Source organism: Diplotaxodon limnothrissa, linkage group LG17, assembly GCF_057381915.1.
Source record: "Diplotaxodon limnothrissa isolate DT_005_m linkage group LG17, D_limnothrissa_male_GT1.1, whole genome shotgun sequence".
Lineage (NCBI taxonomy): Eukaryota > Metazoa > Chordata > Actinopteri > Cichliformes > Cichlidae > Diplotaxodon > Diplotaxodon limnothrissa.
This window is the reverse complement of record NC_140612.1, coordinates 11,981,736-11,997,968: the sequence shown is the minus strand read 5'-3', so window position 1 is coordinate 11,997,968 and position 16,233 is coordinate 11,981,736. Positions and strand designations below refer to the sequence as shown.

The 16,233-nt window shown below is 38.7% G+C and overlaps 1 protein-coding gene across 1 annotated transcript in view; it reads right to left on the bottom strand.

Moving 5' to 3' along the window:
- Nucleotides 1–16,233, bottom strand: part of LOC146614673 (BMP/retinoic acid-inducible neural-specific protein 3-like) — a 42,797-nt gene that overhangs the window by 13,832 nt on the left and 12,732 nt on the right. The window contains exons 2-3 of the mRNA XM_085375638.1: nt 8,530–8,720; nt 5,864–6,054 (exon numbers count right to left, since the gene is read on the bottom strand). Coding sequence (XP_085231764.1) covers nt 5,864–6,054; nt 8,530–8,720 — 382 coding nt within the window. The remainder of the gene's footprint in view (nt 1–5,863; nt 6,055–8,529; nt 8,721–16,233) is intronic.

The window sequence follows — 16,233 nt, the reverse complement described above, 5'->3', positions numbered from 1 at the left end:
CAACAAATAAAAGGCTCATTTATAAATTCCCAACTGCATCCATTTTAGGACAAGTGCATGATTAAGTTAGATTTCTTTATAGAAAAATATGCTTAAAGGTACTTCTACATTTCAGGCACAAATGGGGCATAGTAGGTCACAGAAAATGTACCTTATGCAACATAAATGGCTGTCTCGCCTCTGATTAAATAAAGTAGTTCCTCCATAATCGATTGCACTAGTGAATGTGAAAGGAATGGAAACGAGGTTAAGCTCATTTTGATTCGTCTAAATTGCTGTAAGAGTGCTTTGTTGCACTTATTTCTATGCAAGAAGTCGACTTTTCCTTTTTTTCCCCAACCCCAGCCACTGATTGAAGATGTTTCGATTGACCTTTGTCACAAAGCCTCTCCAACAGAGACTCTGTTTTCACTTCATTTGCAAGACAAGATCCTATTTCAGCTCTCTCCTTTTTTCTTTCCATGACATAGTGAGGAGCACCTAACACTTTCTCATTTTTCTCTCTTTGTGGTTGCGGGACACCATATTTTGTTCAGTGATTTGTCTTGGTCAGGCTTGTCAGAGGACAGTTGGTGTAAAGTGACAGATGGATGAGGCAAGACAATAAGGGTCAGACGATCGGTAGCGCCATCACAGAGGGCTGAAGGGCTTGGGAACTAATATCAGGCCGGTGCTGGAGAGAAGTGAAAACTCAGTACGGGGCTCTTTAATCAAAAGCCTAATCCAGAAGAAAGATTCGGAAGGAAGAATAAATATCCTCTGTGAATGGGAAAAGGAAAATGGAAGATAATTTGAGTGCAATTCTCTGACTATAATATTTATATCACATTATAAATCCCTTGTTTCCCTTATGAGGGATTTTAATGCCGATATGACTGTGAGGAAATGAGATACAATGCTGGCTTTCAGACCCCATGAATATTGAATCCATATAAGGAATTATTTGATATGCCATATGATATGCCATATGGCAAAACACTGAGTGATGAGCAGAGCATTCAATTTCCGCTTTGCTTAGCAGCTGCTATTCACTGTAGATACATTCTGGTATATTAAAAATACTTAATAGGACATTATTGGCCACCTGTACCTCAGCGCAAGACTACATGAGGGATGGAAGCAAATGTGGAAGATGAAAGTGGAAAATGTGTGTCTTTGTCTGGCCATTTTCTTTACCATCTCAAATTATAGTCCAGTGGCAGTATTCACAAACATTCTGCAAAACCCTCCCAGAAAACTGTTCATTTAGCCTTAAAGCGTCCAGCAAGAAGTGTGAGCTTAGGAGTGATTGACAAAAACTTCTTTGGGGGAGCGAGGAACTAAAATTATAACCTTAGTGCAGTGGTCTGGCTGACCAGGCTGGCACACGCTTTTAAAGATGAGGAAAATTGACACCCCACAGGTACACGAATGCTTCCACTAAAGTCAATTACAATAGATACATGAGACGCGAGAGGTAATGATAAGCGTGTGTGTGTTGTGTGAGCATGCTGCAGACACCGTCTCTGCAAACGTAAAAAAAGGAACAGGCCTTCCATTTTTGTTTTTTATCTTTTATGCAAGGTGTCTGTGGAGGAGTGAGGGAGTGTGGGAGTTTGGGCATGTGCCAGAAAAACAGAACAATATAACGGAAACAATACATGTGCATTCAGATTCCTCTAGTAGCTACTTACATTCTGCCACATAGCTGCACACGGCTGTGCAGGATGCATTAAAAAATGCTGCTTTTGCAGTATCCTTTTCAAATCCTGATATTTGTTTTATGTATTTTCCGTGACATGGGCCACAAACACTAACCGTGCATGATCTAATCTGTAGTGTTGTCATTTCATCGAACCGATCTCTGTGACTTCCCAGTTTTTAGCTCACTTAAGGGCTATTTATGGTGGAGATCGACCAGCCGGGAAACTGAATTGGCCAATTTTCAGTGTTCTCAGCGTGGACCGGTGACGGACCGCCTCACACACAGTGCTTAACACATTTCTTAGATCAAGGTTTGTGCCAAAGCTGTCCTAAATGAACGGCATTAGTAATAATCAAAATCATTTCGTATGTTTCTGTCATTGTTAATCCATTAGTAAACGCAAGCATACTTTTTCATAAAATATAATTATTGGTGTTATTCATCATTTTTCAAATGTCAGTTTTATTTAAAAAAAAAAGCAGAAAAATAATAAAGCAAATTATTATTTTTGATTAAGATGTAAAATGACAGTTACCACATAATTATTGGCAATAATTATAATAAAAGTGTGAAAACTCTGACTCACACATATGACATGAACCTGAGCTAATATCTGACTAAGTTAGCATTAGTGACTGGCTGTTATGAAATGATGTCTCTGTTTCATAGTTGCTGTTTCTGTTAACCTGATGGATTTCAGGTCCATTCTCACTTCCTGTTTAGTTTTTGACAAATCCTAAAAAATTACAAACTTTATCTCAGAAATTCTGTTTTCTAAAGCTACTCTTCATAAATTGATCCATTCCCTAACAGGAATAGAGATACATGCAAATTTTCCTAACAAGAGAGAGAGAGAGAGAGAAGTGACCGCTGCGCTGCAGACAGCAGAAATGTGCGGGCTAAAAAACAACAAAAACCAGCCTTCTCAATTGCCTCCAACTGCCCTTATGAGTGTGTCAATTTGTGGCTCTGTGTGTGCAGTATGTCTATGACTGATTTATTATTTTTCTCCTTGGTATCTTCATGCTAGACATATCCTGTGAGAAAAAACTAGTTTGAAGGAAATCATAAATGACCACAGCAGCTGCCTATCTGCTCTGTGATAGTTCAGCCACCAATCGATCGAGTCACAAGACTGGGCGCACTCAAATGTGAGCCACAAAGCCCAATAAATTGACTGTCCACAAGAAGGAAATATCAAAACCAGACGATCCTGCTGTTTTCTACTTCGTGACCGGCACACTGTGTTTAGATGGGCTGGCAAATATGGTGTGAGTCAGGTGGGGAACTGACCATTGATTCAGTCTAGGAAATTCTCAAATTGTAGCAAAACTGCTCCCCTCTGTTCTCTAACAACTGCAGTCATTACTCATTGTACAAACAAGCTGGTCCAATCAGACTCTCCTCTGCACTGTGACTTCTTGAATAAAGCCCAGATTTCCAAAGTCGTCCCCCCCGGCAAACCACAGCAAAGTGCTTTTTCTTCGAAATGAGCTTCAAATTTCTCTTTGCATGGAGACCGCCGGAGGGGGCCTTTGCCTCACCTGCAACCCTCTCATTCATTCCTCAAGTTCAATTCATGCAGGTCTGTTCTGCTACTGTACGGGTCAACACCCTGTGGAAATGATGCGCAAGTGTGGAGGAATCTGTCGCTCCTTTGACTCTCTTCCCACCAGCGTTGGAGGTGAATGTCTCCTCATACTACTTCCCACCTGTCAGTTACACCAGATGACTGCCTTTGGAGCATGAAAGCAACACTCTCTCGTCTTCTCTTCGCGTCTGTAGCTTCAGAAGAAAAAAAAAAAACTGAAAAAAGCCCTGATTCCCAAGAAATGAAACAGACAAAAGTTTCTGCCTCTCCACCTCACATGTGCCTGCCTGATCTGCAGAAAGAAATATCCAATCCTCCCCGAACACAATGTAGCGAGAGGACAGAGCTTTGATATAAGTAGGGGGAATCTGATTCATGTTCTGCTACAGCAAAGAAAGCGTCACTTCACAGGACCACCGCCGCTGTGTACCGAGAAATGAAAAAGGTAGAAAAGAAGGGTCATCCCTCCCTCTGTCACCCTATTAACCCCATGCTACCTGAAGGTGACAACTGGAGGCAGAAAACTGTCGTGAGGCGTGTTTCACAAGGCTCATTTATCTTTCCCTCACCATATGTGCTCATCACGGAGCTTCCTCCAGACTCGGATGTGCTTGCAGCTGAAGATCGTATCTCATCACAAGCGGGAGGATAAAAAGTATAATCTTCTGCTTTATTTTCATTGGCGTTATCGCCGTGTTTTAACAAGGGAAAGCGTTAACAAAGGAAACAGTACTGCACCCACAACCATTTTTACCAGTTTTCAAAAGCTAAAAGGTTGAAATTAAAAATTATAGATCTCTGATAGCTCATAAGAGGAAAACTTTTATTCATCATTTATAGAATAATAACAGTTATATGCAACTAGGCAATATATTTTTAATGCTTTTCATTTAGTACTGGTCTTTAAAATTTACGAGATGTTTTTATGTTTATCTTTTTGAGAATTGCAGGAATAAACCTACTTTTTGCTATCGCGCATATTAGATGTATTATCATGTATAATCATTTCCTATGTTAACAATTGTCTTGTCTTGTTGCCTAGCAACTGTAGTTGTTTAGACACAATTTAAAACTATGAGCCAAAAAGAGCTTGATTTGATTAATAGATAATACGGAGCTATGAAAAAGTGTTTGTTTTAATTCAGCTGCATTGGAGGGCTGTTGAGTGTGGTTAAGTTTATGTCAAAACATCTCAGATTTATTTCTGGTATTTGATTAGGCTAGTTTTTTTTTTTTTTTTTTTTTGAGCCATTCAGAGATAGTCTTGCTGGTGAGTTTTGAATCAGTGTCAAGTTTCAGGGCAAAGCTATAGCTGACCCAAGCATAGTTCCCAGAGGGTGGAAACATATAGTGTAGTTGATTTGTGTGGGAATCATAGCCATGAGGAGCAAAGCTGAAGAGCTGGAAGCTGTGGATGGGAAAGTGTGTGGCAGTGGTGCAACTCTTAGTGTTCTTCTTCAAACAATTAGAAAGCATTAGTTACTTTCTTGATGAATTTTAATATGTGTGTCATGTTCAGTCTATTCAGTAAAAAGCTAGCACTCATTGCTAAAAACCCATTTTCATTTTAAAGTTTTACACACTCATCAGTTACAACAATTAAAAGACTGGTATGTGTTAATTATCTTGTTTGTTGAAGTAGAAGTTTTGAATTTCTGCATTTCCCATTCCTCATGAAAGTCTAAAGCAACTGCAACATAATTCAATCACATGAAATGAATCTTAAATTCCTTTTATGTCCAGTTTTGACACTGCTGCGGCAGGTGGTTAAAATGACCCCCATGGTGGTTCCAGTGGGTTCTAGTGCTAAATGGCAACAGTATTCCCACCCACTTCTACCTGTGTTTTCATGAAAATGAACCTTGTAATGCAGAAGCAATACAAAGGAAGGTTTGTTGGACATAGTTTGATGTTTGCAATGAGAAAACAATCCTTGTCTGTCTGTCTGTCTGTCGTAGTATTAACACAAAAATTACTCAATTCACTGAACTGAATTCATATTTTTATACCCAAATTTGATATAAAAAATGAAATCATTCAACTGGTGATTTTTTTTTATCTGTTGAAAGTAAATAACTGTAATTTGACAGGTTTATCACAAAATGATGATGTACTTTAGTATTGTTTCTCATTGTTTGCAAAACTTGAAAATTCATGAATAACAACACTAATTGTAGTTTAGCATCAGAAATATTATTTTGATTAAAGAACTTACTCATGCTAATGGATGAACCATTACAGACACGAGAAATATTATTTTGGTAATTACCAAGTGTGTTATTTTAGTGCAGCTTTGGCATAAATCTTACATTGGGTGGGGCTCTAATACATTTTTAGGCACTATATATAAGAGGAGTCTGATTTAGCTCCAAGTATGCAGCAGAAGTGAAATAATGTTCCAAGTTGAGAAGGAGAGAGAGTGATCTACTGAGAGCACAAGTGTTCTAGCCTTAGATTATAGTATAACCATGTCAGTTTACTGTCATTGTGATTTGACTGATGGATAAAAACTGAACTAGATAGAAGCTTTAATAATGTGTAAAGTTAAATATGTCCCTATATAACTCATAACAAGCACACAAAGATACCTTGATTGCAGTGGAGGCGATCTGGATGTGGTGCAGCTTGCGCAGAGTGCTCTCCCTGTCGATGAAGTAGGAGGCAGCCAGCTGGTGCAGAGCTTCCAGAGTCACAGTGGAAGAGTTGCCCGAGTAATCGCTCACCTCTGCTTTCTTACTCAGTTTTCGCTTATCCACAAATATGGTTAAGGCCTCTTCTCCTGCAATTAAAAGATAATCAAATTTAATTGTTTTCAAATGGCGCTCGGAGTTTTAGAAAAGGGAATAGAGAGTTCACATTGCTTATTGAAATTAAGGCCCTTCAATTTTTTTTATATATATACCTTTATATTTTTTTTCAGTAGCTCTGACCCTGACTTGTTTGGGTTTTTTTTTTTAGTTGCTTTTCTTTATCGTGGAGCTCAGATCTTTTCACTTGCATTTTGTCATACCTGACCAAAGCTCATTATGCATGTTAATAGATTTTTTTTAATTAACTGAAAAAAGAAAATTTCCCATAAAGTATTTTGAGGGATTTTTAGCCTTCATTAGGACAGGACAGGCTCGGTAGACAGAAAGAACACACATCCACCAGGTGAGCTAAACCAGCACCACTAAACAACCTAAAGTTGACATTATTTGAAATTTTGAAAAGGGGAAAATGTCAGCAGCATTTGAAGCATATAGAACTAGAATGTTATAGATGTTTTCCCGCATAATGTTACATAGGTGGTCTTTAAAAGACACTTAGAACATGAAATAAATAAATGCATTCTAGGATTCAACTTTTCCCGAAGGCATTTATTTCTAGTGTCACAATATTTTGCAGCAGAGCTTCAAAATGAGACCTTCCCCAAACCTCTCTGTTGCCTCTAATAACCTCTGTGTAAAGAACTCTGGACAAATATTATCAAAAACACCAAGAATAAATGATTGTTTGAATAAAATCCACCCAGTGCTGCCTTTCTTCAAGCGCATGTAAGCTAAAGCAAGCATGCCTGCAAATACAGATGAAGATCATGTGCAAGCTCTTCCACATATGTAGCTAAATGCATTAAGTGTCACTGAGGTCAACTACTTCATTCAAGCTTTAGGAGCTGATCTTGTACCTCAGCTAATCCTTTCATGATTGCTTTATTAGCTAGCATTGATGCAAATGGTCTTTCAATTGATAGGGTACTTTAAAACCTGCTGAGAGATACATGCACCAAACTCCAGGTGGTTGTGAGCACAGCGACAGCAGGCGCCTCTGAAGCATAAAGACACTTGACCATAATTAGGATAAGTCACGTCACCCCGAATCAGACGGCACTGATCACTGCAATCAGGACTTCATAAGTCTAGGAGCTGTGATGCAGCACACTTGGAGCTCTGAGAGTTCCCAAGACACTGCACATCATATTTCTCATCATAATGCAGTGCTAATGCTTCAGGGCCATTTTCTGCCCACTGCCTTTCTTACTCAGCTGCTGAAGGGCAAGCTCTTAATATTGCAATCTATTTATTAATTTCATTAAGTCCATATGTTTCCGAACACAGAGGCTATCCATTCAGAACCACAGAGGCATATCACTGGCAAAGATCCAAGGCAAACTCCTCATTCTCCTCTCTTCATACCACTCAGTCCTGGCTGAGAGCCAGAGTGCAGGGCTGCATCAGCTCTGGTAGCTGGGAGGGTTGCATTTTATGCATCTACTCACAACAGCGACCTTTTCAAAGCCAGGAGTTGCGTCTAAAGTAATTGACATGTGTTGTTTTGTAAAAAGCAAATGTGCTTTTCAAGACTTGCCCGGGACTCTCCAGCATCTTAAATGACTTTTTTTTTTTTCGTCTCTTGAGTCAGAGAACTATTAGTGCTTATCCATTCATCAGCCGGTAGAAAATCAAAAGTACCGTGGCTGTGACTGGGAGTGGGAGTGGCAGGTTCACGATACACAGGCTTTTACATGTATTCATACATCTCTGGAGACCAATTTTCTGAGCTGCTAGTGGCATATAATTCCACTGTGATGTGTTTTTCGGTTACTCTGAGTGTATTGCATTATTATGTCCCGTCCATCTGTTTTCCATACAGACCACCTGGAAAACCAAATTTTAAAAGCTTTTACCACAAATTGCATACTTTATTTAACCCCAGATCACCTGAGTGAGAACTAGTTCCTTAAAGCACATTTCCCTGTTTATTCTAAGCTGTAATATATGGGCTAAGTAGTTCTACGCTGGAGTAGCAACATTGCTCTTTTATTTCTGTTAGTCATTTGCAGGTGCTGACCTGGGACCAAAGTCTTTTTGCATCATTCATTATTTAGCTCTGAAAGCATGTCAGAGATATGAAAATCAGGATCAGAGCTGTGAGTTGAGCAAAACTGCCTAGCTGAATATCTAAATAGGTAGTTACTGCTGATAAGATCTGCCAGCAACAGATTTCATAGAAGAACGCTTACCAAAAACTGTAATTTCATCTGTTAAATCTGTTTTGCTCCAGTGTGTCATTTTGACCCTTCAACTTCAATTTTATTTCTTATTTTGTCTGAAGTTCATGGCAAAAATGGAAATGTGCACATACACATAGTTTCAACAGTTCTTCCAAAGTGTGATCTACTCTAAAAACAGCAGTTACATGGTGGTCCTGAACTGCCCAAGGAAACAACAGTGAATCGTAAAACAATCGATAGAGGATGGTTAATAATTGTTACCTCCCAGGGTAGCTGACAACAGGAAGTGAGTCCCATACTTCCTGATCAGGCTGTCAGTGATCATCTGGGTGGTGGGCCTGCGGCCCAAGAGTCGGATGTTCCTGATGAACTCAGGAGTAAGAGGTAACGGAGACTCCAGAAAATCTCTCCTTTCCACCGCCAAGTTGTTCACCTTCCATCTTCCAAACTCCCTGGAAAATGAGAAGTGATTATTATTAATATCCACTAGATTAGGGTTTCTAAGTGATAAGAGAAAATAAGATTACCTGAAAACAAATGAAAACAAGATTTGCGCAACTTTAGACTTATAGCAAACAGCTTGTAGTTCTGAAGCAGACGTGCTCACTGGTTCACACCGATTAACAGATGAAAATAATATGCCAAGATATGCAGAAATGCACCAGCAAAGAAGAAGACAGCAGCTTAGCAAAGAGAAAGAAAAAAGCACATATAGAAGAGTATAGACAGATTATATTTTGTTGATTAACACTACATGTAAAAGTAATCTTCATTTAAAAGAAAAGTTCACGTGACTTTCAATCATTTATGCAGCTAAAATATGTCATAATCACTTATTACAGGTTCTTTAGTATTTTCTCTGTATTCTGGCCTTTTTACATAATGGCAAATTGAATTGCTTTGATTTGAACTGTTGCTACACTTAGCAATGTGATATATGGAAACTTCATGCTATAAAACTCCTTGAAAAGCCTTCAGTTGATCCAAAACGTCACAGCAACATTATAGAATAAACAATTAGGAGTGGAAAAACATGGCTTAAAGTAGTCATTATGGCATCACTTCTTCTAAGGTAAAAGAGTTGACCACGTTTGCATATTAGAGATACAGTGACATCATACAGATAGATCTTCTGCCTAAAACTGAGCTGAATAAATTACACGAAGAGACAGAAACAGCAAAGACAGAGAAATAGTGAAAGAAAGAGTAGTGCATTGCATTTACGTTATTATGTTGTGTGCTATGACAGTGTTCAAAACCTCTCGACCATGCTGACGCAGCCTGAATTAAGGTGCAGCTCAGAGAAAGAGTGAGAAACAAAAGAATGAATGAATTCACAAGAATTTCTTTAGAAATAACATCCAGAGAAAAATCTGCTATCAACTGAAACCACGACTGCCACATGGGATAAAAATGTGCTCCAACTACGCAGCTTCCAGCTGTTTTCTTTAATAACCCTATCATTACAGAGATATACATCAAAATGGACAAGGTACAAGGCAGTAAAAGAAACAATAATGGATGTTTTCTATATTGAAAAAGAAAACAAAGTGAGATGAGCCTAAAGAAAAGACTCTGAGCCTTTGTTACGTCTTCAGATTCTTCCTCTCTGTCATTTCCTTCAAATTATTTTCACGTCAAGTGTAGCTTATGTGATGCATTTACTGTACATTAATACTTGTTATTTACTAGAATATGTATGAACATATTCGTGTAGGATTGCACTTGACAGACGATAATAATTCAAGAAAGAAAAATGAATAATACTATAAAGCAGAACCATCTTACCACCTCTCTCCTCCATACAGCCTATATGCTGCAGAGACTTCATCGACTTCCATGTGAAAACACAGCAAGGACATCACGAGAGGAAAAATAGATACCGTATGTCAAAGACAGCACGATAAACTGAAGCGGAGTGAGACGCAACCAACTAAAGGATACAGATGTTCAATCAATAAAGACCAACCTTGCACCCTGCATGCATTTTCCAAGTATTTGTGTGCAACATTTGCCCGAGGCACAGCTCTTTGTACTGGGATTCCATTTGGCAGTGCTTTGACTTCACACAAAGTTATTCTGTTACCATAAAGTTCAAGGATGATAAATTTCCACATGAAGCGTCCTTCACACATAGTACTGTTTACGTTAGTTGCACTTACACACTTTTCTCAACAGAGTGAGCCTCAGTGAATCAAATGTAGCCTCTTGTGTGCTTTGTTTGTCTAGCATGTGGCAAAAAAGTACTGGCTGAGAACACTGTGTTGTGAGAAGAGAACTTCGCATGGTATCCTTCGTGTAAAAAGATCTCCTTGGAGTTTTGCTATAATGCATTTTAATTTTGCTACCCAATATATTTGTTTTGATTAAGAACCAAGTCATAACAAAACATAAAGTGATAATAATCATGCATTTTATTTTAGGCACCTTTCAAAGTACTCACGGTCACCTTGTATAGAAGTGTAAAAAGCAGTAAGAATAAAGAAATGTATCAATCAAGTCACTAAAGCACATACAAATGCAGTATGTAAAATTTGTAATCCACTATTTCTTTTTTTCCCCCTCATCAACATGATGGCAACTGCCAAAACTGAAATACAAATGTCGGCTGCCAATATCAGTCTAACTGATAGCACAAAGTTTTTCTTATCAGTGTGGTTTTGACCCAAGACACTATTTACTGCTTTGAAAAAGCCTCACAAATGTGAAGTTAATCACCAAAGAAACCAAAGAGATAAAACTAAATAACTTCTGAGGCTCCTCACAGGCTTGTGCTCTGACATAAAAAGCCCAAAGCCTACAATACACAACATTCACGGCTCGTAAACTAAAGAATGGCACAGGAAATGACTGAAAAGCTGACTGCACACATGGGTGAACAACAAATAAAAAACTTTGCTTATACGCACTCATTCACCATATATTGACTCGGTCTTTTGATCAAAGTATCAATAGAAAAGTGTGTCTGCGGGTTCACGCTCTCAAACCTATAGGGTACTGTTGCAACATATGCTGTGTACCCACTGAGCTCAGGTGGAAGGTTTTTTATTTCAGTATCTCCAACAGGGAGAAAAAAGTCTGCTAACTTTGATAAAAGCACTGCTACTTGCAGACTTTCAGGCAAGGCTTCAAGTTGTACTCTGACCATTGCTACCCTGCTGTCATAACAAACAGGATAAGAGAACCCGTGGCCTAACTCCATGCGACTAAGGTAGCCGAAGATCAAAACACAGGGTCACTATACAGGAAAGAAGCGCTTAGAAGTGAGTGCTGAGCTCAGGGATTCCTAATCTGTATCGATGTTTAAAGGCCCAAAAGATATAACACGAGGGTGGCAACAGTTACTTCAACCAACTTCAGTATCTATGCTGGTGCTGCTCACATTAAATGTTCTGGGACTTCATGAAAATTATTATTATTTCTTTCCACCTACCAATCAGATTTTGTAAAATTTAGATGATAATCTTAGTTACCTTTCATTTTGTGTTGGGATTTTTTAAGAGAACTGCTTATAAAATCCACTGACAACTCAACAAGCTAAATGTTGAAAAAGGTGTTACTATAAAATCTATCCAACAATACCTGACAGCTGTTTTGTTAGCTGTTGTTGATTTGATTTTGCTGTTATGTTGTTCTTCTTTTATTGTGGAAACTGTCTAATCAGAGAGATTAAACTGCAGTGGATGCTCCTTCATTGTTTTCTTTAAAAGCAGTGGCAGTTGTGGGGTTAACATCAACAGCAACATGCATGACTTTTTGAATGAATTTACCAGTCGATCTACGTCCCTACCCTCACCTATAGTGACCGAAAGAACGAAATCGCGGATACCAGCGGCGGAAATGGGCTTCCTCCGAAGGGTGGCTGGCCTCTCCCTTAGAGATAGGGTGAGAAGTATGGCCATCCGGGAAGGGCTCAGAGTAGAGCCGCTGCTCCTTCACATCGAAAGGAGCCAGTTGAGATGGTCAAGGCATCTGACAAGGATACCTCCTGGGCGCCTCCTGGGTCAGGTGTTCTGGGCATGTCCCACCTGGAGGAGGCACCAGAGCAGACCCAGGACACGCTGAAGAGATTATATCTCTCGGCTGGCCTGGGAACGCCTTGGTGGTCCCCAAAACAAGCTGGAGGAGGCTGCTTAGGCTGCTGCAACTGTGACCCAGCCCCGGATAAGCGGAAGAAAATGGATGGATGGATGCTTTTTCTTGTTCAATTGCTGTCCACCCCACATTAATATATTTTTCCATAACTTCACAAAATCAATATTACTTTAATTTACTTTATCTTTTACTTTCTGTTTATGACAAACAAATCAGCTTCAGGAAGCAGAGCAGCATTTTGACATTTTCAATTTGAAGGCTTTTTAAAAAAAACAAAAACTTTTTTCTGTTACAGTTTTCCTGACAGTTAGATTAAGTATAAAACACAGATATGTAATTTATGATTGGACTTGTATTAATATTATCATGACATAGATAAAAAAAGAACAGATAAACATGAAAAAGACATCCCGCCTACAGAGAAATAACCTAGTTTGCCATTTTGCTAAATTAAGGCTGTTTCCTTTTTAAAGCCGTTCAATGTTTTTGATGTTTAAAAAAAATGTAAAACTTAGTTATTAAGCCAAGAACTGCTGAAGATAGATTTTTTTCGCTCTTTCCTTGCAAATCTACATTGCAATGAATTTCTAAAGAGACATTTATGAAGTCACAGACAGATATCACAGCTGTAATTATAACAGATAGACTATGATTACTTTGAAATTTCTCTTGGAGGGTACCAGAGTGTGGTGCCAATTTCTGCTTGGCGCTGCTCCCAATTTACTCACATAATCACGCTCATGTGAGAAGAAAGTAACGGGAAAAATGTTCTTCAAAAAAACCCTTCTGCCTGTTTTGGAGAGCACTCTATTCATTTAAAACTTTTTTATGATGGGTTACATCCTGATGCAGCGTGAGCATCAAAAGCACAAATGAGCCATGCAGAAATGAATGCGACTGTCCCGAGTGATGGATTATTTTTGTCAGACTTCACTGTGTGGCAGGAAATAACAAACATTTAGTAAATGTTTGTGAGCTGCATTGTCCAATCAGTCAAATGTTGCACTTTTCTGTCTTCTGAGTAAAAGCTTGACTGCTGTAATCAGAATGGGTTGAACAACCTTGGCTGCAGATGATGGATGGAGGGAGTGTGGCCTTTTGAAAGGGTATATATCACATTAAACCAGGAGTAATGAGGAAAGCTCCAACACACAGATGTTTAAATGATACAAAGAGTAAATCGCCAAGAACTCAGGCTGCTGCATACAAAAGTTAGAGCAAGCTGGTGACACAGATTATAAACAACTCATATCATTTTCCTTTTCTGTTATAGAACTATAAAGCGAGACTGATTCGCACAAAATTAAGCAGAAATTGAGGGCAGTGTGCGAAGTAAACATAATGATGTTAAATGGATATGTGGTACCAGTTGACCTTTTTGCTGACACTGTAGTATTCAGACAAAGGCTTTGACTAATCTCTTGCTCAGATATATCTAGTGTAGCTATTAATCTTCACCTCATTTCATGCCGTACAAATAAATGACCTCTTCAAATGGGACACTATGTCTCTTGAGTTCCACTTTGCAGTGTGAAAGCACTACTTCAAAGCCACAGCACGTTCTGTGGGACCAAAAAAAAGAGAAATAGAAAGGGGGGAGGCGGGGGGAGTTACAGGTACAGGAAGAGTATTCGAAAATCCCCCGCTGTTATTCGTTTCTTCAGTTATCGTTGACTGTGATAAGCTAGGCCTGTCTTATCTTAAACCCCCAATAGGCCAAATGGTTCATCCTGCAGGGAAAGGATAAAATGAAATGGGTTTCACTACAGAGTTGATTTTAGGGGCTGCAGTCCTCTCTACACCCAGCTAAGTCATTATTATTATCAATTTCATTTCTTCTTTTTGCAGGGGTACATCAGTTTCATCAGTTTCAACTCTCTTAACACCATTACTGCCAAGTTGTTGATTTTTTTTTCCTCCTTTCAAACGCCAAAAGGTCCTGTTTCAGCTGGACCATCTCTGCATTCTGATGTTCGTATGGATACCGTAGATCTTCAGTGATATGGCGATGAAACATTGTCCGGTTGTAGATGATATTGTTAGCTGCTGTGGAAAGGCTGTGAGTTAAGTGTTGCTTTAATTTTTTTCTCATTGTCATTCCTTTAGTGCCATCATGACTTTGACGTTTACAGTTTCGAGTGAAATATCTCTGTGACTTACAGCTGGCTTGTCAGATATTTTATTCAGATTGCTTGGTTCCAGCCGCAGTTTGTTTTAGGCTAATTTGCAATGAACACACAGCACTGTGGCACTTGACATGCGTTACACCTGCTAAATAGAAACGTAGGTTATTAGCATCAGCGCTGACATTACCATTTAGCTCAAAGCAGTGTGAGAACAGCACAGCCTCACCCAACCATTGCAGTCACAGCATCAGACTATAAGTCCTGTTGAAATAAATTCACCCTGATTGTGTTGCTATGTCACATTAAAGTTATGTTTTCTTGGATGCATTTAAAAAATTATAGAAGATAGTGAAGAGCCACAGTATGTTCTAATGTATTGATACAATAATCACAATACAACACTGTCTCACCTGTTTCTCTTTTGAATATTGGAAACTGTCCTCTATCATGTCAGGAGCTTTCACCACTAAGTGTTTTTGACCATTGTGCTACATTCCTTTGTGCTCGTCTGTTGCCTCGATAGCCTTAGTATGGTTAACAAAATGGACAGTGAGTCTGTCAGAAGATCACTGGCAGTAATCTGAATGTTCCTGACCATCGTTTTAGGGTAAAAGCCACTAAGATAACTTTATACAAGCCGCTACTGCCTTTGCACATGATATTTCTTTTACTTTAATCAGCATGCAGGATATGTATGCCTACAGTTAACCAATACTTGAGATCTTTTGTCCCTTCAGCTATTAGCTGTTTAAACTAGAAGAATCATTATTACTCTGCCTTCATATGAATATTATTCTCTCTTTTATCTCCACTGAGTGGGTAAGTGGAATAATTAAAGTGTGTTTTTTCTCAGGGCATGTGTACATTTCTGTTTTTGTTGATATTTTCTTTTTTTTGTTGTCTTTGTGTGAGGATATTTGATGAGGCAATCCAAAATGATATTTTGAGTTCATAAACATTCAGTCTACTCTGAAGTCCTGGATAAATATAAAGGACTCAACAACTGATGCACTTTTACTAAACTAAAATACTTCCATGTGTTGTTAATTTTGTACTGCTCAACTACAAATTAGAGGGATGATTGCACTCCAACTTCTAAACCACCCCAGACTTAAAAAGAACACAAAAATGTCAAATATCAGCTACACAAAACTGCAGTTCAGTAACATCCCTACCAGGTCTTACAATTAGGTAAATACAACCTGAGACGAACAGCCTAACATGACATATCACACCATGTCATTACTTCACACACAAAAAAAAAAAAACCCTAAGCCAAAATCCAGAAGCATTGTGTGAAGCTTAATATACCCCATCATTTAATAGTTTATAGAGGCACCTTCAGCAGCAATAGGTCTAGTAATAATAACTAATAACTGCAATAACGTTCCCATATGAATTTATCAGTTTCTCACAGTAGTGTGGAGTAATTTTGGGCCACTCATCTTTCAGTGTTAGGTTCTTTGAGGTGTGCAAGCATTCATTTATGCACAGCTCTCTTAAGAAACAGCCACAGCATTTCAATCAGTTTCAGGTCTTTACTTTGACCATTGCAGCACCTTGAATATTTTCTTTTTCGGTCATTCTATTGTAGGTTTGCTTTTTTTTTGACCAAGCTTTAGCTTTTAGAGAGTTGACCTTGTATTACATTAGACTACTGAATATTTTGGTTTACACTGTTGCCCCAATGACTGAAAGGTGCCAAGATCATGTGGTGTTTGGTTTTTGTCAAATGTTATACTGT